Here is a 24,235-nt window from a genome sequence, read left to right as displayed (position 1 = left end):
CCCGAAATCAGAATCTTATCGATGAATCGATAAGAGCACTGTACTAACTCTACGAGGCCCGACTGCCTCAATAGTGCTCTGAACCTGGTATTTGGTTGGTTTGAAGACCACCACTTCCATTCACCAACCTTGGCAGTATGGTTCATGCACTTTAGTGGAGCTCGTTCCTGTAATATAAATGTATAATTACTACTACTTTATAAAACATCAATAAACAAAATATAATGCTATAACAAATAAACAATACCTGTTGCCTCCAGATGGAAGCTGCTATATGCGTCCTGAAACTGATCAGGACGGACTCATCCTCTGGACCTCCTGGACATGGTCCAACGGACTCATCGTCTTCGCCCCTAGCGGGCATATCATCATGCTCTGACTCAGGAGAGTCCGATGGCATATGAGCAGGCTCGGGAGAAGCAATCCTAGCACGACGTCTCCTAGCTGACGCCGTAGGTCTAACTCTGGCGGGACGGGGATCCATGTCTGAAAATATAGAAATTCAATGTTAGGCTATATCAAAGAAAATAATTCAATTGCATACATAAATGTTCGGTACAAAATTCAGCACGGCACGCACCAGAACCCTTCTGTTCGGCTGCACAGTGCCGAACAGAAGGCTTCTGTTCGGCTGCACAGAGCCGAACAGAAGGCTTCTGTTCGGCTGCTCAGAGCCGGACAGAAGGCTTCTGTTCGGCTGCTCAGAGCCGGACAGAACCATTCTGTTCGGCACTGTGCAGCCGAACAGAAGGCTTCTGTTCGGCACCGTGCAGCCGAACAGAAGGCTTCTGTTCGGTTGAGTGTTGCCGAACAGAGGGCTTCTGTTCGGCACTGTTCAGCCGAACAGAACCCTTCTGTTCGGCGATCCAGTGCCGAACGGAGCACTGGAGGCGGGGGGGCGGGGAGCTACCTCGACGTGGTCGTGGAGGCGCCGGCGAGGTGCTCGTTGCTCGGGAGATGGCCGGGGAGGTGGTTCCGGGAGAATGCCGGCGACGAGAGGGAGAAGGGGAGAATGCCGGCGACGAGAGGGAGAAGGGGGAACGGGGGGGTTTTGGGCGAGGGAGAAGGGGGAGACGGAGGGGGTTTGGCCGCCGGCGAGGTGCTTGAGGTGCTTGAGGCGAAGTTTTTTGGGCGGAAGGGAGAAGCCGGCTGGAGTGGAGTTTTGGAGGGGAAGAGCGGGGTTGGGGGGGGGGGTTTGGGGGGTGTAGAGAGCAATTTAGGTGAGGGGGTGGGGAGGGTGAAGGGTAATTTAGGATTTTTTATTTTTTTAGGGGTGTCCTTAGCAAATGGGGGGGTGTAGAGAGTATTTAATTTTTTTTTGATTTTTGGGGGGTGTCCTGAGCAATCGGGGGGGGGGGTATTTAGAACTACCCCGAGATGTTCCGTGGTCTTCCGGAGATACCCCCGCTAAAATCCCAAACGTCCCACTCGTCCCCTGCCCATAACCCCACCCCGCCGTGATGTTTTCTTCGCCACCCCATGGTGTCATCTCTCCAGCCAATCGATTGCTCGCGGTCCACTCTGCCGGTCCGCGTGACGACGTCAACCGGTCTTCCTGAAAGAGCCCCGTGCAAATCCCAATCCTCCCAATCCTCCCCTGCCCAGGATTGGAATTTTACTCCGGAACGGGACGGTCACACGGAAACGCCGATTCCTTTTCTCCCTCCTCCCGCTGCCCTAGATTCCTTCTCCTAATCTCTCTTCCCGAATCCCCTTGTCCCCAATCCCAAACCCTAGATCGCCCTTCTCTTTCCCCGTTCTCCAAATCCATGCAGCGCTCCGGGATCAGGGTTGGGGTTCCTCTCGAGCTCACCAAACCCTAGCGGCGGACGGTCTTCCCGCCATGGAGGGCTCTGCGGATGATCTCGGAGTCCCGGACTCGTGGGAGGTGGCGGATTTGGACGAGAGCATGAGCAGGCTGCTCGTATCGTCCGGGAAGAACCCGGTTCCGTCGGTCTCCTCGCCGCCGCGGGAGCTCGCTGACGAGGCAGCGCCGGCCACGTCGGCGTCGCAGGTGGCGGCGAAGGAGGATTCCGGAGGGCGCGGAGTCTCGGAGGATGCCGTGAGCCAGGTGGATCCGTTCCTCATGGAGGCGTTGGAGAAGCCCCGGGAACGGCTGTCGAGTAAGGTTTCCTGATTCTTAGCTTGTAGCTGCGATTACGAACTTCTTTCTGTGATTCTTTTTATGGAAGTGAATTCTCTGTTGCTTTCGAGTCAGTCAGGAATGCAATTACCCACTGTTTGGGAGTTTGGGGAGAAAAGAAAAGAAAGAAAAACTTTAATGAGGAGGGAAAAGAAAAGAAAGGAATAGAATAGACTTTCCTCTCCTCTTGTTTGAGAGTTTTAGGCTCCATTTGAAAACTTGGAAGGAGAAAGGAATGGAATGGAAGGGAAAGTTAAAAATTTTGATATTTTGTAGTTTTTTAGTTGAGGGAAAGGAAAAGAAAAAGAGAGAATAGGAGGGAATAGGGGGAAAAATTTTGGGCTCCAATTCTCTCCTTTCTTTCCTCCCATAAATAGGAGGATTTGGAGAGAAAGAAATTGATACTTAATAAATTTTTTATAATACTTATTTTACCCTTAAATTAAAGAAGTACCAAATTAAAAGGACAAATATATCCTAGGGCATCTTTTGTTTTAATCTTTCATATATCATCTCCATCTCCATATACCCATTGCTGTACCTCTATGGAGCTCCATCTCCACAGCTGCACTTTCTTGAAGGAGCAACGGTTGTTAAGCTTCAAGGTAAGCTTATTCTCTCAATAGAAAAAATTAAAATAATTATTTTTTCATTAACTTGTTTTTGGATGTGATCTATTGTTTAATTTATGGCTTTTGGATATGTGATGATTATATGGCTGTGGATGTGATAAAGGCGTCTCTTTTACTTGTTTTGGATGTGATCTGTTGTCTTCTGATTATGGGTTTTGGATCTGTGATGATTTATGAGGTTTGGTCTTCCTACTACATCTGCAACCCTGCCACCGCGCGTTGGATCCCAATTCTCCGCCCTCCTCGCCCCTACCCCTTTCTCTCTTCTCCTGCCCTCATCCTCATCTCCTAGCCCGATTCCCCTTCCCTCTTCCACCTCATCTGCCTCCTCGAGTCAGGCACCGGCGACGCCATCGCCTACCGTTTCGACACCTTCTCCTCTGTGACGGGTGAATGGCGGTCCGACCCGATCGTCCCCGGCTCAGGCGTCTCGGCCGCCGGCATGGCCTGTTGGAGGACGGCCTCGACGGCGGTGCTCGCCTACAATTCGGCCGCCGACGCTGCCCGAATTGTCCCGGCGCCCCCTGGGTGCGGCAACGACTGGCAGCTCGGGGAGATCAGCGGCAGGCGGCTATGCTGCGCACGCATGACGAAGTCCGCCGTGGAGATCCATGCCCTAGGGCCATCGGACCGGTGGACCCTTCTTGGGCTGTTCGCTGTGGCAGCGGGTCCGGACGGCGGGGACAAGTGGGAGGGCGGGGAGCCGATCGTGTGCCATGAGGCGCCGCGGCCGCTGAGATTCCAGAGCATGAATCTCGAGGTGGTGCTGTGGGTGGACGGGCGCGTGGTGGCGGTAGACCTGGGGATCCGGTGGGTGAGGGAGCTCCGGTTCGACGGGTTGGCACTGAGGGTAGCAAAATCTGAACCATTTGATTGATTTTGATTATTTATTGGTTAACATATATAATTCATTTATGAACTTTTTCTGCTTCTATCGGTTTGATAGTATTTGTCTAACTGATTTTATGTCTAGTTCAAAGTTCTTGTATTTTTTTATCAATTTCAGATTTCCCTCTTGTTGTTTCAATCACTTTGTTTTGTTTATTTTAGCATCCATAGGTAGTAGTATCTTCCTTGGTCTCAGATCCCTGTCTCGCGGGACACCAGGATAGGGTACTGTTCTGAGTGTTGGGACATGACCTTTTCACCATTGTCGCGGCATCCCCGATCAGCATGTCTTGGGACATTTTGTCCCAAGTTTCGGGTCGGGGTGGGGAGGCAGTGTCATGTTCCATCGGCAGATCGGGACATTGAATAGAGTGATGACAAATGATGTATTATTACATTATGCTCAAATGCTTAGGTTTGTAGGTGATGCACAATTGAAGCATTTTAATAAATTTGGACATGATTATGTATGAAACCTTTTGAAATTTTAATTTACATTGCTACATATAGTTCGGCTAACCATTCAATAGAACTTTTATAACATATATATTTATTTTTATATATTCAGATTCATTTGATTTTATAACTTATTTGAATTAAAAATTAGGTCCTAGATGGATAGGCGACAACATAACATTCGCATTTGGCAAAGAAATCAGCAACAAGCTGATATTCAAGTTATTCTTCGTGTGATTTGTTTCATTGTGCACCAACGGTCTCAACGTACAAATTTTGTGGATCATAGGCAATTAGGTTTTAAAAGACAATTAGTACGAGATGAAATAATGTGCCAAATAAACACAACTGAAAGATGTCGTGATATTATTCGTAGGGAACGAAAGCTTTTAAAAATTTATGTGAGATTCTGAAAAAAGATGGGGGTTTGCAATCCACTCAACGAGTGACGATTGAGGAGCAAGTTTTTGTATTTGTTCACATAATATCCACACAATGTGAGGAATCGTACAGTGTCATTATTTCTCCGTTGCTTCGGATATACCATAAGTCATCATTTTCATCGAGTATTAAGAGCATTAATATCATTGGAGGAGCAATTTCTTCGTCAACCCACTGGAAGGGACTGCATCCGATTCAAGGATAATAAAAAATGCGCTTACAAGAGAAGATAAGTTGCATATTCCTACTGGTAAGTTTTTGCTAAATATAACAAAATAAATACAAGCACGATACTTATGGTATCATATAGTACTGAATTTCATTCTTAATAGGTAAATACTATCTGGTTGATGCGGGTTATATGCTAAGAAGTATACTTATGGCACCTTACAGAGACGTGCGTTATCACTTGAAAGAGTATTCTACTCGAGCTCCAGAGAATCCTAGAGAATTGTTTAATCTTCGGCATGCATCATTATGTAATACAATTGAGAGAGCATTTGGTGTACTAAAGAAACGGTTTCCCATTATACGAAACACAACCAAGCCCACTTACTCATGTGAGACACAAACAAATATTATTTTGGCATGTTGCATCTTGCATAATTATTTAATGGAGGTAGATCCTGATCAAAGATTTATTGATGAAGTAGATCAAGAGGTTCTAGATCAGTCTCCAACTGAAGAAGAGTTTCATGCTCCAAGAAGCATGAATGAAGATGTTGCACGAGGAGAATTCGTTAGGGACTCTATAGCAGTTGACATGTGGCTTGATTATGTACATAATAGAATTCCATAGGATCTCTATGATGTACTAATTAATTCTATATTTTCTTCAAACATATTTACTTTATTGTTGTATGTGTGAACAATTTTCATATATGTCAAACTCATTGGAATTAGTTGTGTATCTCGTTTTGATTTTATATATGTTGGCTTTATTAATGCAATTGATTGTAGTTCTTTTTTATATTATATTGAAGCACGTATCATTACACTCTCTTTTATGTTCATTGTCACATAGATATAACCAATGGAGTGAATGGACAATAAATCAAACCAAGATGAAGGTAGTAAGAAGGAACACTTGAAATGGACTGCTCGTATGAATGACTTCTTAATCAAAGCATTACTTCAGCAACAACGAATGGGAAATAGGGTTGATGGAACTTTCACAACAACTGCATATGATAAAGTGCTTAAAGAATTGAAGAAAAATCTTGAGATAGACTTGAACAAGAACCATGTGAAGAATCGTATGAAAACTTTGAAAAATCATTTCAATGAGTGGTATGATGTGTTCAAGGCGACAAAATTTAGTGGTTTTTCTTGAAACCCAGTGACAAAGTTGTTGAGTGCTGATGTTGAAGTTTGGAAGCCATTGATAGAGGTATGTTTTCAAAACTAGTTGCTTAGAATTCATTACTTTGTCTTGATTCATAATTTAAAATATTTTTTCTTGTCCAAATTATGCTTATTTACTTTTTTTCTTTTATTTGTATTAGGCAAAGTCTAAAATAGAAAAATGGATGACTACACCTATTGAGAATTATGAGAACCTGTTAGAGTTATTTGCAAAAGATAGGGCAACAAGAGAAGGTGCTATCACAGTTAAGGAGAGACGAAGACAATTGGATGCTTCAAAGAGTGTGAATAATTTAGAGGCTATTCAAGATACTAATGAATTTGTTTCACAAAATGAAGTTACAATAGAGGAATTTGATAATTTTGATAATGAAGTTGATATGATGTCCATGGACCCGCCATTTCAAGCACCTTCTCAAAGTGAAGCATCCTGAAAAGGAAAAAAAAGAAAGTCTATAAAAGAGAGTGATGAACCATTTAAAGGTATAAAACATGCATTTACAGAAGTTGCTAATGCCCTCAAAGTAGGAAATGCTATTCTTGAGATAGGAAATTTTGTTTGGGAGAAAGATCGAGCACATGTATATTCGGAGGAAGAAATTTTTAATTTATTGTTGGGCATTGGAATGGAGGGTGATTTACTTGATGAAGCATACCTTTTTCTCAGTAAACATCCAGATTGTGCAAGAACCATGTTTGGCTGTCCATCTAGTAGAAGGAAGCACATTTTGGAGACTGGAAAAGGAACTACGGGCTACCAACAAGACTGAGGAGTCCAGATGACTCATTTACAGAATCGAAGGGAAAGACTCCCATGGTGGTTGATGCTTTGGAGAAAAAAAGGTATAACCTCTTAGCCTATTATAAAAAGTTTATATTAGTAGTAGTAAGAAGCAATGACTAATTCCTTTAGATAGCATTGAATGAACCTCTTATTTTACTTTGTACTTATTTCAGGTGTGGCTGGGTAGTGGTTACTTCCTCTACAGTGAAAGTGAATATTTTGCAGACTGCTTTGATGTATTTTTTGTGGGCAAGTTTTATTAGTTAAGCATTCTCATTTTGGACAAGTCATTTTGGAAAAGTTGTAAAAACTAAAAAAACTGATATGCTTGTTTGCTTATTTGATTGTATGGATCTCGTATGCTTATTTGATTGTATGGATATCCAGTCTTTCTTGTTGGGTTACTTTAATCAAATTTATCAAACAGACATTAGTATAGCTAGAATAAATAGGGAAAATGAAATTTCGACTCTTTGGGTCAAAAATTAGAGCCGTGGACCCAATCCGACCCGACCTGATTTTCTAGTGGGTTGGGTCTGGGTCTAAAATTAGGACCCGAACAAGGATCCAGGTTGGGTCAGAGTCACTTATGACCTGGTCCGACCTGATCCATTTGCACCTCTACTCATAAGTATGCCCCTTTTATAATAAGGTTATTTTAGTAAAAGTGATAAAAAGGTATGCTTTCTTTTCTTCTCTCCAAACTTTCAAACAAGAGGAAGGAAAGTACTTTCTCTTCTCTCTTAAAACTTCCAAACAAGAGGAGAGGAAAGTCTATTCTATTCCTTTCTTTTCTTTTCCCTCATTAATGTTTTCCTTTCTTTTCTTTTCTTCCTAAAACTCCCAAATGGAGGGTTAGGAGGAAAGAGAGTACTTTCCTTCCTCTTGTTTGGGAGTTTGGAGAGAAAAGAAAAGGAAGCATACATTTTTAACACTTTTATTAAAATACCCTTATTATAAAAGGGGCATGCTTATGAGTAGAGGTGCAAATGGATCGGGTCGGACCGGTCATGAGTGACCTCGACCCAACCTAGATCCTTGTTCGGATTCTAATTTTAGATCCAGACCCAACCCATTAGAAAATCAGGTCGGGTCGGGTTAGGTCCATGGCTACAATTTTTGACCCAAAGAGTTGAAATTTCATTTTCTCTGTTTATTCTAGCTATATTAATGTCTGTTTGATAAATTTGGTTAAAGTAACCCAATGAGAAAGACTGGATATCCATACAATCAAATAAGTAAACAAGCATATCGGTTTTTTTAGTTTTTACAACTTTTCCAAAATGACTTGTTCAAAATGTGAATGCTTAACTAATAAAACTTGCCCACAAAAAATATATTAAAGCAGCCTGCAAAATATTCACTTTTACTGTAGAGGAAGTAACCACTACCCAGCCACACTTGAAATAAGTACAAAGTAAAATAAGAGGTTCATTCAATACTATCTAAAGGAGTTAGTCATTGCTTCTTACTACTACTAATATAGACTTTTTATAATGGGCTAAGAGGTTATACATTTTTTTCTCCAAAGCTTTAACCGCCATGGGAGTCTTTCATCATCTTCTCCAAAATGTGCTTCCTTCTACTAGATGGACAACCAAACATGGTTCTTGCACAATCTTGATGTTTAGTGAGAAAAAGATATGCTTCATCCAGTAAATCACCCTCCATTCCAATGCCCAACAATTCATTAAAAATTTCTTCCTCCGAATATACATGTGCTCGACCTTTCTCCTAAACATAATTTTCTTTCTCAAAAATAGCATTTTCTACTTTGAGGGCATTAGCAACTTCTGTAATTGCATGTTTTATACCTTCAAATGGTTCATCACTCTCTTTTATAGACTTTCTTTTTTTTTTCTTTTGAGGATGCTTCACTTTGAGAAGGTGATTGAAATGGCGGGTCCATGGACATCATATCAACTTCATTATCAAAATTATCAAATTCCTCTATTATAACTTTATTTTGTGAAACAAATTCATCAATATTTTGAATATACTCTAAATTATTCACACTCTTTGAAGCATCCAATTGTCTTCGTCTCTCCTTAGCTGTGATAGCACCTTCTCCTGTTGCCCTATCTTTTGCAAATAACTCTAACAGGTTCTCATAATTCTCAATAAGTGTAGTCATCCATTTTTCTGCTTTAGAATTTGCCTAATACAAATAGAAGAAAAAAAGTAAATAAACATAATTTGGACAAGAAAAAATATTTTAAATTAAGAATCAAGACAAAGTAATGAATTCTAAGCAATTAGTTTTGAAAACATACTTCTTTCAATGGCTTCCAAACTTCAACATCAGCACTCAACAACTTTGTCACTGGGTTCCAAGAAAAACCACTAAATTTTGTCGCCTTGAACACATCATACCACTCATTGAAATGATTTTTCAAAGTTTTCATACGATTCTTCACATGGTTCTTGTTCAAGTCCATCTCAAGATTTTTTTTCAATTCTTTAAGCACTTTATCATATACAGTTGTTGTGAAAGTTCCATCAACCTTATTTCTCATTCGTTGTTGCTGAAGTAATGCTTAAGAAGTCATCCATACGAGCAGTCCATTTCAAGTGTTCCTTCTGACTACCTTCATCTTGATTTGATTTGTTGTCCATTGGTTATATCTATGTGACAATAAATATAAAAGAGAGTGTAATGATACATGCTTCAATATAATATAAAAAAGAACTACAATCAATTGCATTAATAAAGCCAACATATTTATAATCAAAACAAGATATACAACTAATTCCAATGAGTTTGACATATATGAAAATTGTTCACACATACAACAATAAAATAAATGTTTGAAGAAAATATAGAATTACTTAGTACATCATAGAGCTCTTATGGAATGCTATTATGTACATAATCAAGCCACGTGTCAACTGCTATAGAGTCCCTAATGAATTCTCCTCGTGCAACATCTTCATTCATGCTTCTTGGAGCGTGAAACTCTTCTTCAGTTGGAGACTGATTTAGAATCTCTTGATCTACTTCATCAATAAGTCTTTGATCAGGATCTACCTCCATTAAATAATTATGCAAGATGCCAAAATAATTGTGCATCACCTACAAACCTAAGTAATTGAGCATAATGTAATAATACATCAATTGTCATCACTTTGTTCAATGTCCCGATCTGCCGATGGAACATGACACACCGCCACCCCACCCCGACCCAAAACTTGGGACAGAATGTCCCAAGACATGCTGACTGGGGATGCCGTGACAATGGTGAAAAGGTCCTGTCCCAACACTCAGAACAGTACCCTATCCTGGTATTCTGCGAGATGTCCTACAGGGATCTGAGACCAAGGAAGATACTACTACCTATGGATGCTAAAATAAACAAAACAAAGTGATTGAAACAAAAAGAGGGAAATCTGAAATTGATAAAAAAAATACAAGAACTTTGAACTAGACATAAAATCAGTTAGACAAACACTATCAAATCGATAGAAGCAGAAAAAGTTCATAAATGAATTATATATGTTAACCAATAAATAATCAAAATCAATCAAATGGTTCAGATTTTGCTACCCTTTGTCATCCTATTCTAGATAGCTCAAGAAAAAAAATAAAATACTTCAAAAGCACCTCCTAGTTTAAATTTGAATTCACTTATCCTCTTATATATAAATAGATAGCATACAACTTTTGGTTATCTCCAGATTAACATCGCCCTGCTTGTATAAGGATTTTTTTTTCTGTTCAATGATAAAAAGTGTTTATTGTTAGAAGTTCATTTTCTTGATTTCGAAATCAAAACCAAAATTCTATAAATGTCAATTAAAATGCGGGTCAAGCAATCAATTACTTCAAATTTAAAGTAGAAATAAAGTCAGTATTGCTATTAAAATTGGGACGCTAACCAAGACACATGACATATATCTCACTATCACATGCAATTAACTGCGAAATAGCAATAAAATGACTCAAATCTCGTTTTATTAGTATTATGCACAAGAATTCACATCAATTACTGCCAAAGGTCTCCTAAGTAGTTCATTTGAAGATCAGACTTAACGACAGTAAAGTAAAAACTAAGCTCCAAGACCTGAAAAGGAAGATGGGAAAAGAGTAAGAGGGAGGAACCGGGGATGAAATGGAGGGAGGGAGGGAGGTAGACGTAAATGACGTCAGTCAGCATGAGACGTGCTCTAGGACGTGCCACATACTCCTCGTCTGGCCTCGGCGTCGGCCCGTCGAACTGGAGCTCCCTCACCCACCGTCTCCCTAGGTCTACCGCCACCACCCGCCCGTCCACCCACAGCACCACTTCGAGATTCGCGCTCTGGAATCTCAGTGGCCGCGGCGCCTAGCAGCACACATCGGCTCCCCGCCCTCCCACTTGTCCCTGCCGTCCGCACTCGCCGCCACAGCGAACAACCCAAGAAGGGTCCATTGGTCCGATGGCTCCAGGGCGTGGATCTCCACGGCGGACTCCGTCACGCATGCGCAGCATAGCCGCCCGCCGCCGGCCTCCCCGAGCTGCCAGTCGTCGCCACAGCCGGAGGGCGCCGGGACAATCCGGGCAGCGCCGACGGCCGGATTGTAGGCGAGCATCGCCGTTGAGGCCGTCCTCCAGCAGGCCATGCCGGCGGCCGAGACGCCTGAGCCGAGGACGATCGGGTCGTTGGGGAAAGGCATCATGTTGGACCACCATTCGCCAGTCGCGGAGGAGAAGGTGTCGAAATGGTAGGCGGTGGCGCCGCCGGTGCCTGACTCGAGGAGGTAGACGAGGTGGAAGAGGGAAGGGAAATCGGGCCGGGAGACGAGGACGAGGGCAGGAGAAGAGAGGATGGGGTGGGGGCGGGGGGATCCAGCGCACGGTGGCGGGGTTGTAGTCTTGTAGATGTAGTAGGAGGACCAAACCCTATAAATCATCACAGATCCAAACCCCATAAATCAAAAGACAACTGATCACATCCAAAATAAGTAAAAGAGACGCTTTTATTACATCCACAGCCATATAACATAGATCCAAAAGCCATAAATCAGACAATAGATCACATTCAAAAACAAGTTAACGAAAAAAATAATTATTTTAATTTTTTCTATTGAGAGAATAAGCTTATCTTTAAAGCTTAACAATCGTTGCTCCTCCAAGAAAGTGCAGCTGTGTAGGTGCCTTTTGAAGGTTGTCTACCTTTAGAAATGATAACTTTGGATGGATTGTATAATTCATCCATTAGAGATTATTTGGAAATGTGCTGCTTTAACCAAGAAGCTTTGTCGGTAGCAAGGTTTCAATCTTCACCAAGATCTTGGCTGAGATATTGGCTTACTCTGACATCACCTGTATGCATACATATATATGTATATATATGTATGTATATGTATATATATGTATATATATTCCTTCTTATATATATCCCTTCTTATCCCTTCTTATGTATACATACATAAACTGATATCTCATGATTTGATATCAATATATCAGCTGACATTTCTTAATATCTTTGTTTTTTAATTATCTTAAAAGTGATTTTTAATTTCTAAAACTGATATCTAGACCTTAATCACTAGTATAATATATTGGCTGATAATTTGATATCTTGATCATTATCTAATGGAAATATATTCTTTTGTGGGCAAGTTTTAGAACCTGATTTGGTCATACTAGAAAACTATATGATTTCATTGTTCCATTATTTATTTAGGTATTTTGTATTGTAGTGGATGGTTAATTTCTCTTCAATAACCAATATAACTATCAAGACATTGATGTTTCATTGTGTGCCTGCATAACTCTATCTTTTTTGGTTGAGAATAAATTCACTTTTTAAAAAGCATCATGGCACTTGCTTCCTACATAGTTACATACATAAAAGATTAAAAGCTAAATTACTAATAATTTGATGGGTATACTTTTATTAGTTTTACTTTGACTGCACATACATCTCATCCGCCTGAGTTTCTAGTTTTTGAGTGTCATCATGCAATATGTAGGACAATTTTGTTGCACAAACAACTAAACCGTAGTTGAAGCTGAGGAAACTGACCTTTAGGCAACCTATGTTTGCATTTTCCATTGCCTGGCTTACGAGGTTTTCTTTCCTGTTTAGTTCTGAGGATGGAGCAAGATATTGTGAAGTTGATCCATGATCCTACTCAACAACAGCTGGAATTTCAGGGACTTCCTACTTCTTATCTACGACTGGCAGCACACCGTGTGGCACAGTATTATTACCTTCAGTCATTAGCTGTGCCAGACAGCAGCTTACCTGATGGATCTGGTTCTCGCATTGTGCTACGCAAAACTTCTCATGAATGTTGTTTGCCTCCAATTCGTCTTGCAGATATTCCTATTAATCTGCCCCAAGAAGACAGTAATATAGCGGTTAAGGTTGCGATTAAACAGAGACCACAGAAACATTCAGAAAATACCAGCAATGCAACTACTCATTCTTCTAAGATGAATTATCAGAAGAGTGTTGAAGAAAGAAAAGAAGAATATAACAGGGCACGTGCACGAATATTCAGCAGCGGCAATAGTGGTGGCATAATTGCAAAGTCAGAAGATGAACCAAAGTTGCTGGATAGTTTTCAGCACTGCACCTTCGTATCCTCAAAGTTGGATGAAAAATCCATAGTTGAAGGTCCGGAAAATAGTCTTGGAAGGGGTCTTAGTGATTCTTCTTCAGGCAGCAACAGAGCAAACAGAAATAAAGCAGAGAAAGAGCCTATCAGCAGATATAGAGCTAGCAATCGAGTAGCTATTTTCCGGGACCGAGAGGTGGATCGGAAGGATCCTGACTATGATAGGAGTTATGAAAGGTTTGTTTGTCAAAGTTTCACTTTTCAATTGGTACTATGGTTATTTCAATAATTTGAGAATGTGCAGTATGTATATTGCATTACTGTATGGAGCATAAACAAATTTTATGCAACTTTTAGCATCATTGGCATCTCTTTTTGGTTTCTTTTTGATTCACACTTTTTTTTTGTGTGTGATACAAAAACACTGATGCTGTTATCTTGAATTTTTGGTGACACTTTTTGCACATTTTCTGTATTCCAAAGTTATTGTTAAAATTTGTATCTCGAAAAGAAGCTTAAGCATAATTAGTTGCAAGCTTCAGATTGCGGCTCATTTTTTGTTTTAAACAATTTTTTTTATTGCATGTTTTGTATTTCTTTTTGCAAGGGAAAAAGTAACCTGATAATTTGCATGCTTCTTGAGGTTGGCTTTAGAGTCATCCCTATCCCTCTAAAAGTCTATCTATTTATACTGAAGCTGTTTTCTCATTTTGGCAATAATCTAAATGCCTTAATGATTTTTTTAGAAGATTTTGAACTTTTCGTTGTGCATTGTGTTTCCTGTTTGTCCATTTGTCATTGTGATACTGCATGTTTTTTCAGGTATATGCAGAGGTTTGATCCTGGATTTGGATTTAATGGAGGACCATACACCATGCACCCACTATATTCTCCTGCTGTCAACTATAATACGGAATTCCCTCAGCTTGTATCAGGTCACAGGTCTCAACTTCCTATCGAACGCCAACCACAGACCATTCCACAACACCTACGTGGACCTTGGTCGGTGGCATCAACACCTACAGTGGGCTATGGTCCTCCAGAGGGTTTAATGGCCCCATTTAATCCTAATCATGTTGGTGCTCACCCACCACCATCAATCTATATGCAGTCCTCTCAATACCCTGTTCCTCCACGCCCTGGAATGACATTTGTTCATCACCATGAGCACATTCAACCATTTGCACAGGTATATGCCTTCACCATAGTTCAAGTTGTTGCATTTGCTGCCATGTCTTTTTTTGGCTTTTGTTTAGCATGCTAGTTATATTCTTGTTCTTTTTCTACGCGTCTTTCCTTATTTCACTTACTATATTTGGGTATGAGCATACCTACGAAGGTATATAGCTTATAAATGTTCAAAAATTAGTGAAATAACTTTTTGATAGAAAAAGGTAAATGCTCATAAAATCTGAGGCTGTCTTTGGTATTGTATATGCTTGATAATATAATAAAGGAGTCTAGGGCAGATAACACATTTGGTAGGCCCATGTTTGACTTTTTATTTCTGAAAAATACTGAAATTTCTAATATTTTTTAGGTGATTTTCTTTTTCCTTTTAGAATATTTGAAAATCAAAACAAAAGTCATTTCACCATTAACTCTTCATAACCCCCACTATTGACACCATCCCTTCATCGCCGATACCATCACCATAGCCAACACCACCCTTTCTTGTTGTCACGCTGCAACCACCATTAGCACCACCAGGAGAATCACCACCATGATAATTGTTGCCTACATTGTAGTCATCATGGCTGCTATAGCTACCATAACTCCACCATTATTACTAGTTATGACCATCATGACTACCATCATGATTAGCACACCATTGCCGACCCTCCTTTGCTACTGTCACCACCACCATCGCCACCACCTCTCACCACCATAGCCACCACCGGCAACCAGTGCACTTGCAGCTATCACCACCAGCACCACTATCACTTCTACTGCCACCAACGCCACTAAACATATCTCTTCCAAGACCACTAGGGTTGCAAACGGGTTAGGTCGGACCAAGGCATGCTTGACCTCGACCCAAACTGGTTTCATGTACGGGTCTTGATATTAGACTACAACCCAATCTAGTAGAAGATCGGGTCTGGTCAGGTCGGGTCTATGGAAAATATTTTAGACCAATAAATAGTTCGGATCAGGTTGGGTTCATGTGTGACCTCGACTTAATCTAAAATATTCAGGTCCGAGTTAGGTCCAGTTTGAGTCCAGCTCTACATTTATTTACTAACAAGATTTCATATGAAGAAGCTTTTGTTCTCACTTCTAAATTAAACTGACTTTTGATTGCCACATAATTGTTTGCTAACATGGCCAAAACTCCATGGATTAATATTTATCTACAACTACAATCTCCTTCAATAGGTTAATAACCACAATATCTAGCCTTTCTTAATAGTGAGTTTAGTTAGAAGCGCTTTTCTCATAATAGAGGAAAAGAAATGACTTGGAATACTTTCTTTGGGTCAATTCGAGTTGTTTCGAGTCGGTAACTGATAAGAAGATCCAAAATATACCCAAAATAGATCCAAAATGTGGAACAAGTCTAATATTTGAATCCGACCTGGCCCTACGGGTCTTCAAGAATAGTTTGGGTCAGGTCAGGTCACAGGTAAACCCAACTCATTTGCAGCGTTACAAACCACTTACTGCCACTATGACTGCTACCACAGTCATACAGTTTTATTGTTTTCTTTTTTAAAAATGAACAATAACCTTCACTACCAAACATGTTCCTGATTGCAGAGAAATAGCATAAACAAAGGGAGATACAAGGAATTAGCAAGACAAAAGAACTGGAGATGATACAAAATTGCAATCTTAGTGTTTTACTTCATTCACAAAAAGGAAAAAATTCCTTGAGAAGTGTGTTGTTGTTCTAGTTTCTTATTGTCCACTAGCATGGATGTATGTTCTCTTTATTAAGAAATTTCGTGGTGAATGATCTATTTATCTAAATCCATATTGCTGTTTCGCTCACTATTGGGAAGCTAAAATTGGAATCAGAAAATCAATTTGTTTTTGAGCATTTTCACATGATTTTGTTCTAAGGATTTTTGTTCTCTTAGGATTTTCTCTTCTTTCCTAGGTATTCTCCAACCTCATGTAGGGTTCTCATTGCCATTGTTTATTAATTTTCAAAATGTGCTGTGCTTGCTTCGTATTCTGATGCTGTTGTTGCAGACTCATGAGCAACAATCAGAGGCAAGTTTTGGATTAGCCCGGCCCCGCTAAGGGGCCTGGGCATGCCTGCACCTGCCAGTATGGACTTTGAGCTCAGACATGTGGATGATCGCAGTGGCGACAACTGTTTACTGGCAGGAGAATTGCAGGCATAGGGAACCGAGGGTGACTAGTGCAACGCACCTCAAAAGTGAAAATTACTTAAGCAGCTCTAGTTTTCTCGGTTTTATTGATGCTTCCTGCGGCTCAGATGCGAGAAGTATATCTAGTTTTAGAAGTTTGGTTTTTCCACAGGCTCCAGAAACCCTGTTTTGCATGTACAGGAGGAAAGCATTACTTACAGATGGTTATGATGAAGGTTTGAATTGGATCATTTCATTCTTCTTGCTTCTCTTCAGAGTCTTTATTGAGATTCTTAGATTTTAATTTGTTTTCTCTGCAGAAGTACCACACTCGGTTGCTGTCTTGCTTGAAGTAGTAAGATTATGGGCATGTTGGGCTGAGTGCTCCAATGCAGAATGAAGACACCAGCACATTGCTTCTGGAGGTATTGTTCTTGTTTTATCTTTTTTTCTAACAATGTGAGGTTTAAGATGCCAAAATATAAGAAGCATCATATAGTACGGTAACGATTCAGCCTTGCTTAACTATTTGGGTTTGGCTTGATGGATCCTCATGCACCAGTTATTCCTATTTAAGACCTTTATCCCTTAACCTCTAAAGCTTTTCTTTCCAAGCAGTGTATGATAATCTATATTCACTGTTATGTAACACTGCTAAATAGCCATATTAAATAGAAAAAAATGCCTAATCTTTTCGGTATTTGCTTTCTTTTTCTTATTTTTTGGTTTTTGATGCTATCCAATAACTTCCATTCTTGATGTGATGATGTTCAATATCATCACAAATGGTGTAATTCTTGATAATGTTCATATCATGCTGCAGTTACATGGGCGATTATGATAATCTGGTTCTTCTCTAATGAAGTTATGTGTAAAGCAAAGAAGATATACGCCCTCAAGTTGATGGTTTGATGCATGTGCTTTTTGGGGTATTAGTTTATAGTCTGGTTCTTCTCTAATGAAGTCATGAGTATAGCAAAGAACATATGCCCACTCATGTTGAATGGTTTGATGCATGTACATTTTGGGGTATTAGTTTGCTGTTTTGTGTTGTTTTAACGCTTCATCCGATATCATTCTCATCGTTTCATCCGGTCAGTCTCTTTATGTTTGAACTTATCCTGGTTGATCAAATGTTGTCTGAAGGATGAAGAAACTAGAGTGCATTATGTGAAGCATGCCGCGTCCAGTTTGATAAACCTATCAAAAAAAGGCCCGGTGCGCTTGCAACCAGTAGACAACTACCAGGTTTAGTGATTCCGAGACCCATTTTGGACAAAGATACTCTTGAGTGACATTAGATATTTATTTGATTCCATTTAGAGTGCATTATGTGAAGCATGCCGCATCCAGTTTGATAAACCTATCAAAAAAAGGCCTGGTGCGCTTGCAGCCAGTAGACAACTACCAGGTTTAGTGATTCTGAGACCCATTTTGGACAATGATACTCTTGAGTGACATTAGATATTTATTTGATTACATTTGACATGAAAATTTTCAAAGCAATAATATATAGCCAGAGAAAACAAATGGATTATAAAAAAGATCATTGACAAGGCCTATAAGCATTAGTAGAGAAGAGGATTTTAAGATTTAGGCATTAGGCAAATAAATTCTTACCTTTAGACTAAGGAGGTCTTGTATATTATATCGTATGATTTTATTTTTCTGCACTTCTTTCTTGAGTTTGCTTGGGTGACATGCCAATGTTACTTGATAATTCTTTGCATAGATTGATGACATGAAGATAGTAAATTGCTTTGACCATGGAAATGTTGATTTTAGAAATATAATAGTTTATGTACCCCTTAAATTGGACTTCTCATTAACGTCAACTGTCATATAAGATCTTTAGATAGCAGCTTTTTGAGGGTGCTTAAAAAGTTCCATATCAAATGGTAGTATCATTTTCAGAATTCTGCTAACTTTTATAAGGGCAAGTAAAAATCCAAAATACATTTATTAAAAAGTAACCTCTGTAACAGTAACTTAGATCAAGTTCTCTTTAGTTGTGTAAAATCTCTTAGTCACGTAGTGTTTATGGCTTAATGCATTTGCTTGCATAAGTTCATGATGCTATAAAAGGTGGTGAAAAGACCTAGGTGGGGCTAGTAGATGGAAGCCCCCTGTGGCCTAGGCATGACTCAGGCAATTAGGCAGCTGCCTAGGGAGGAAAGCCATTCAAGTCTTCAAATGTACATCCCTAAGAGTGGTCCAAAAGTCAAACCTATAATTCACAATCAGAGAGGTCCAAAAGTCACCAAATTTCATAAGAACTAGCTAAATGTTAATAAAGGACATTGACAGTACAACGCTAACATAATATATGCATATAGAGTTAAAAATAGCAATTACCGATCATAACTAGCATAAAATGATGAATACTACTAATGATTCAACAAGTGAAAATGGATTACAGTCATGGACTCGCAGTGACGCAGTCCCATAACATTAGAACCACTAATAAAATAGATTTATGCTAGAATAGATCTCAGATGTGGATCGATCTGAATTCTCTTCTTTTGTGATAGATAAAATGGCTAGAAGGAGTGTAAAAGATGCGACCAGAAACTTACATCTGAAAAAAGAGAAGAATAGGTTGAACAGAATAGAAGAATAATAATATAAATAAGAGAGATTATAATAGAGGGTAAAATCTCGAACAAAAGTGTCACTTCATCCAATAAAATTCATTCATGAATCCATATCTGTAGACACTGAAACAACCCTTAAACAATGTTTTTCCAATCATAGAGAGATCTCAACTTACACACAATGACCTAAAGAGTAACCTACATTATTTCACTCAAAATAGGATTCCTAATTGAACAAAAGCTTCCGTCATATCAAATCTAATTACTTTTCTAAAAAAGGGTAGCTAAAAAATTATCAAAAGAAATGGTAAATTTGTAATTCCATGAGATCCCCAATAAAGGTCATCAAATCTTTCCAAATGACAATCTTAACACGTTTAAGTTTTGTAACCTAATCTTGAACTAAAGCAGGAACTTTAGGTGATAATCCTACTCATTATGGGGCTTCGAAACCCAATAGAAATATAACTATAAAAATTAGTAGGAAAATTGCAAGAAAATAAAAAAAAGCTTTAACGTGCTTCTTAGGGAAAGATATGTAACTAAAACAAAACCCTTTTATCATGGGATTTAGATGCGCACAACTTATTAAGCAGATGCATATTTATGCACCTAGGCAGGCACCTAAGTGGACACCTACAAAAACACTGATGCCATATATTGCAGTTCTTATTACTACTAATAGTAACTGAATCAAGCAGCTGATTTTGATTAGAAAATTAGAAATCTAGGTGCACTTCTATTAGGCATAAATATAGAAATTAGAAAATTTTATTTTATTTGGAAATTAGGAAATTTTAATTTTATGTGGACTTTAGAACTAGAATTTTATGGATTCTAGAATTAGAATTTTATGGGGGGTGTACTAGTTCGGTATGAGGCGTACTGTACCATACTGGCTCGGTATCGATACCCGGTTCGGATAGTGTACCGACACTCGGTATGCCAAAAAAATTCTGTGTCGTACCATATTGATCAATACTAGTGTGGCATCGGTATGAGTTCGGTATCGAGACGGCAAACTTTGCTTCCAACAGATACTAATTTCTTCTATCAATCATCTCTGAACACACAATTTCACATTCTGTATTTTTTAAATATTTTAATATCCCACTAATTGAAAGTATAAATATTATATGAAGTATAGCCAAATAAGAATTTTTTTGTTGTTGATACCTACAAATAAATAGTGATCAATTAATGAATTGAAGAACATTTGTGGAATCCTTTATTACTCCTATGTGCCCAGAATGCCAAAAGGGGCCATGCTCTGTGTGTTAGCATAATAATGCCAGTGCTATAAAGCGGTTGGTTTGTGTTATATTGACACGCTGTTATATTTGCAGTCTTTTTTATTTAAATGCTGAAGTAGCCAGCTTTTTTTGTTTTCTAGAATTCTAATTTCAACACAGGAATTTAATTATTTGTTTGTTTCTGCATTCTGAAATGAGATCACCTCAGTGAAGAGGGATCATATGCTAGAAGACAACATTATGGCTCCATTTAATGACTATAAATCTTCTTCTTCAATTTCAAGTGATTGCAGTCTAAAATGGAAATGATTGTCGGGTGTTGGGATCTATAGATGTCTTCAATCTTGGACCTTCTTCATGGAGGTAAGGGCTAGTTGCCCTTGAATTGGATGGATTATTGGAACTAGATCATGTTAACTACTGTTTTCCCATTATAGAGCTTTGAATTGGGATTTGGATTAGCGTGTTTTCTGCTTCTGTGCTCCCAAACCAGTTGGTGAACCAACCTACCCATGGAGTGAGAAAAGAATGGTGGGAATGGAAGCGTCATCGATGCTATTTGCCTCTTCAGCTCCAGCTTCTTTAAGATTGCCTGGAAGTCTGGCTAGCCACTATTGCGGAAAGATTCATCTTGAGATTGCAGTTGGCAGCATGCTCCTTGTTTCAGTTTTCTTGATAAGCAGGAGCTCATGGATTGAGTCCTTAATCTCCTCCAAGTTTCTGTGCTTCCAAGCTAACTGGTGAACCAACCAATCAGTGGAGTGAGGAAAGAATGGAGGGAGTGCAAGCGGCAGCAATGCTATCTGCTTCTTCAAATCATCGTCTCTTTTAATATTGCTAGGAATTTTGGTTCACCATTATGGTGAAAAGATTCATCTTGGGATTGCAGTAGCCAGCATGCTCCTTTAAGTATGCTTGATAAGCGGGAGGTCATGGATTGATCTTCAATCTCTTCAAAGGTAAGCTCTCGTTCCTGTCCAAACACACACAAATGCACATGAAAAAATGGAAGAAAGAATAGCTCTGTCTTGCTTCTCCATTCCTCCTTGGAATTGTTTTGGCCAGTGAATAGGGCTATGACTGATTAAATCGAATGTTCCTAGCAATGTTAAGTATTATGTAGAAATGAGGATTTCAAGTCACAAAAAATTGCTTTTTTTTTTTTTAAATATCTAAGTTTAGAATTGTCAAGAAGGTACATGTTTCTATTTAACCAGGAAGGGTGATGGTTAAAGAGATGCAATAGTATGAACATCAAATGATTTTCCAGGTTAAAGAGATACAAAGCTCTGAATGTCAAATGATTTTTTTTTTTAAGTTGCCCAACCATTCTGCCTCTCCTCTATTACAAAATCGCTTCAGTCACGATTGACAAAATTGTTAGCATTAAAATATGCTACTTAAGTCCTGGGTTAAATTTGAAGAGTCTGACCTTCAATCAATATTTGCCCTTTTGTTTTGCGGGTATCCTTGGATTTTTTTTTTCCATTCTTGAATCGATTTTGACTTTGGCTACCAAGGGAAATAGTATGACCTTATGGTATTTTCCGTTTTTTGATAGCTGTATTTAACTTTTTGGTGGTAGTACTAATAGGGAGAGCAAATAAAGCTGCGCATGCAATTCCTATTATTCTCTCTACCTTGTATATAGCCATGGAAACTTTGTTCTGTGCTGCTTTCTTTTGTTTGCAAAGAAAAGCTCTAAAGTCTAATCTACTGTCCAAATAAAACCAAACCTAATGAACCACAATATTTCTGTAATATATTTCCTATGAGTGAAGTTATTGCCTTCACTTCCACTTGATAAGAAAGCACTGTAAGGAAGACTGGAAGATCTGTCATGCCTTTATTATTCTTGATTCTAGCCCGCTTTGATCTTTCAGGTTTTTATTGCTAAAGGCAATGCTTGTGTGAGTAACAGTGCTTTTTTGTTTTGCCCTCGTATTGGTCGTCCTTACAGTCTTTGCCTACTATTCTTGTACTAGTCTTCTTTGGCAATGCTGCAAGAGGAAATATGCTAGTCTTCCTTGAAACATTATCTTCCTCTGGGAAGTGCACTACTTTGCAGCATTTATGAGCCACTCTTTTTCTGGATTCCAAGGGATTACAGTAACATAGGCAAGAGTTGGTAGCCTAATAATATCTATTTAAATGTGCTTGTTGGTCTAATTAAAAGTCAAGATGCACACTTGGTCTCATCAACTGGATTTACTGGCGACTGCATCACTTACTACACAGATTTTGTTCATTAATTTGTGCTTTTCCTTTTTGTGGGTCTCTCTGTGTCCTTGACATTGCTCATCCGATTAAAGAAAACATAAATCTTTATGACTTCTTTCTGTTCTCGGCAGATGAGTCCTGGGATGTTGAAAATGAGTTGCAGTTGGGTATCCTGGACATTGTATAAGTCAGCAAAGGAGGAATTTGCAGTTGAAATCCCTGAAAAAATGTTTTCTGCTCATTTGACTTAGTGCAATGCACCCCAACCACAAGTTTAGTGGGACTTGAATTGCTATCTTCATCCGGTGCTCTCTAAAACAGTTTCTTCAGTTTCTGCTGAATCTAAACTTGATTTGCTTGGAAAGCAAAGTTGTAGATCATTGGAAATGATTTATCGAGCTTCAGACATTTTATCCTAAATGTATACAAATGCAATTGTGGGATTGATGCATGTACCTCACATGCCATTAATGTGTGATGTGAGCACATTTACATCTACTCAGATAATCGATTTTCTGAATATATACTCACATTTAAAAACCACGGTGATAAGCTAAATTGATTGTATAAGTTGATGCATGGAAAGGATAGGCTTGCCCCTAGCGAAACCAATATTTGTTCCTTCTTGACCTCGTTGGAAAGTGAATTCTTTGGAAATTCAGGAATATGAACAGCTTGTTTGAAGTAGAATTCTTGCTAACTTAGCGAATTTAGATATAGTCGATACCGAGATGCTCCAAGTCCATTGAAAATGTTTGTGTCGATTGCATTTAGTAGATTATACATTGGTTTCGATGTAAATGCATCTCTATGAAGAGAAGGCTAGCTATAATTGCAGCACCTCAGGCCATCACCTGTTATTTTCCCCTTTAGTGATGAAATTTATACCTTGGTTCCCATAACTAAAGATTTACTATCTTCTGGGTTGTGCTGTTGATGAATATTATTCTGTGCCAATTATGAGATACTTTATTCTCGAAGTTTACTAATGGTTTCTCGTGTTGTGATATGTAGCCAAATGTATTGTGCAGTAGTCCTGCAATTTGTCCCTAACGGGGGATGGATTGGTCAGATCAAAATATTCTATGGTGATGATTTTACTCATTCTGAGGATGTAACTATTGCTACCTTTTGATTGTCCAGTTTCATGGGGAACTGTTTATCATCTTGGAAAGAAATTTTGGTTATTTTCATAACCATCCCAGAACAATAGTGGTTCGAGCAACAGTTTCCTGAACTAATACCCGCTCTCATGCAACCATTGAGATAGGTCTGGCTTCTCAGAATGCTGTATATTTCATGGTTGTTTTGAATGTAAGTATTGTTTTAGCATTTCCAATTTTTATCATTTTTCTAAGAATCCAAGTAACCATTTTTGTGTATATATACGCATATGTACATACATATATCATAGGATTGGGTCGTGAGGATTTTTTTTAAATTTGGTCAAATTATGATTGGAGATCGTCATTGATGATCTTGATCTTGATATGGTCTACAATCTCAATAATGTTTACATTAAAAATTATGTAATTTAGTGACTTTTAGTCTATGCATGAAGTGATCAAAAATTATATATTTTAAATAATACA

At 39.0% G+C, this 24,235-nt stretch overlaps 2 protein-coding genes across 13 annotated transcripts; both read left to right on the top strand.

The window, feature by feature from the left end:
• Nucleotides 1-1,437: 1,437 nt before the first annotated feature.
• Nucleotides 1,438-24,054, top strand: LOC103717989 (uncharacterized). Of its 12 annotated transcripts, none has more exons than XM_088708202.2 (8): nucleotides 1,438-2,123; nucleotides 12,782-13,493; nucleotides 14,079-14,445; nucleotides 16,455-16,812; nucleotides 16,897-17,001; nucleotides 20,717-20,786; nucleotides 20,917-21,382; nucleotides 23,787-24,054. In XM_088708202.2, the coding sequence occupies exons 1-4, from the start codon at nucleotides 1,844-1,846 to the stop codon at nucleotides 16,503-16,505; spliced, it is 1,410 nt and encodes a 469-aa protein (XP_088564328.2). In that variant the 5' UTR covers nucleotides 1,438-1,843; the 3' UTR covers nucleotides 16,506-16,812; nucleotides 16,897-17,001; nucleotides 20,717-20,786; nucleotides 20,917-21,382; nucleotides 23,787-24,054. The 12 variants fall into 12 exon arrangements, with proteins under 12 accessions (XP_088564328.2, XP_088564327.2, XP_088564326.2 ...); XM_088708201.2 differs by having other exon boundaries at nucleotides 23,658-24,054; XM_088708200.2 differs by having other exon boundaries at nucleotides 20,861-21,382; nucleotides 23,658-24,054.
• LOC148714807 (uncharacterized) lies at nucleotides 2,689-5,720 on the top strand. Its single transcript, XM_089926576.1, has 4 exons — nucleotides 2,689-2,748; nucleotides 2,879-2,953; nucleotides 3,068-3,625; nucleotides 5,585-5,720. Exons 1-4 carry the CDS (start codon nucleotides 2,689-2,691, stop codon nucleotides 5,588-5,590), a joined length of 699 nt encoding a protein of 232 aa, XP_089782702.1. The 3' UTR covers nucleotides 5,591-5,720.
• Nucleotides 24,055-24,235: the final 181 nt, after the last annotated feature.

Source organism: Phoenix dactylifera, chromosome 12, assembly GCF_051530095.1.
Source record: "Phoenix dactylifera cultivar Ajwa chromosome 12, Ajwa_hap1_PhDact_Kaust_v1.1, whole genome shotgun sequence".
Classification (NCBI taxonomy): domain Eukaryota; kingdom Viridiplantae; phylum Streptophyta; class Magnoliopsida; order Arecales; family Arecaceae; genus Phoenix; species Phoenix dactylifera.
This window is presented reverse-complemented; position numbering and strand designations above follow the sequence as displayed.

Bases quoted from the DNA above. Each gene is read 5' to 3' on its own strand.
- LOC103717989 (XM_088708202.2), top strand. From the start codon at position 1,844: ATGGAGGGCTCTGCGGATGATCTCGGAGTCCCGGACTCGTGGGAGGTG. The intron at 13,494-14,078 runs GTTTGTTTGTCA...ATGTTTTTTCAG, and splicing joins TATGATAGGAGTTATGAAAG to GTATATGCAGAGGTTTGATC. The intron at 14,446-16,454 runs GTATATGCCTTC...CTGTTGTTGCAG, and splicing joins ACATTCAACCATTTGCACAG to ACTCATGAGCAACAATCAGA.
- LOC148714807 (XM_089926576.1), top strand. From the start codon at position 2,689: ATGGAGCTCCATCTCCACAGCTGCACTTTCTTGAAGGAGCAACGGTTG. The intron at 2,749-2,878 runs GTAAGCTTATTC...GATGTGATAAAG, and splicing joins AACGGTTGTTAAGCTTCAAG to GCGTCTCTTTTACTTGTTTT. The intron at 2,954-3,067 runs GTTTGGTCTTCC...CTCATCTCCTAG, and splicing joins GATCTGTGATGATTTATGAG to CCCGATTCCCCTTCCCTCTT.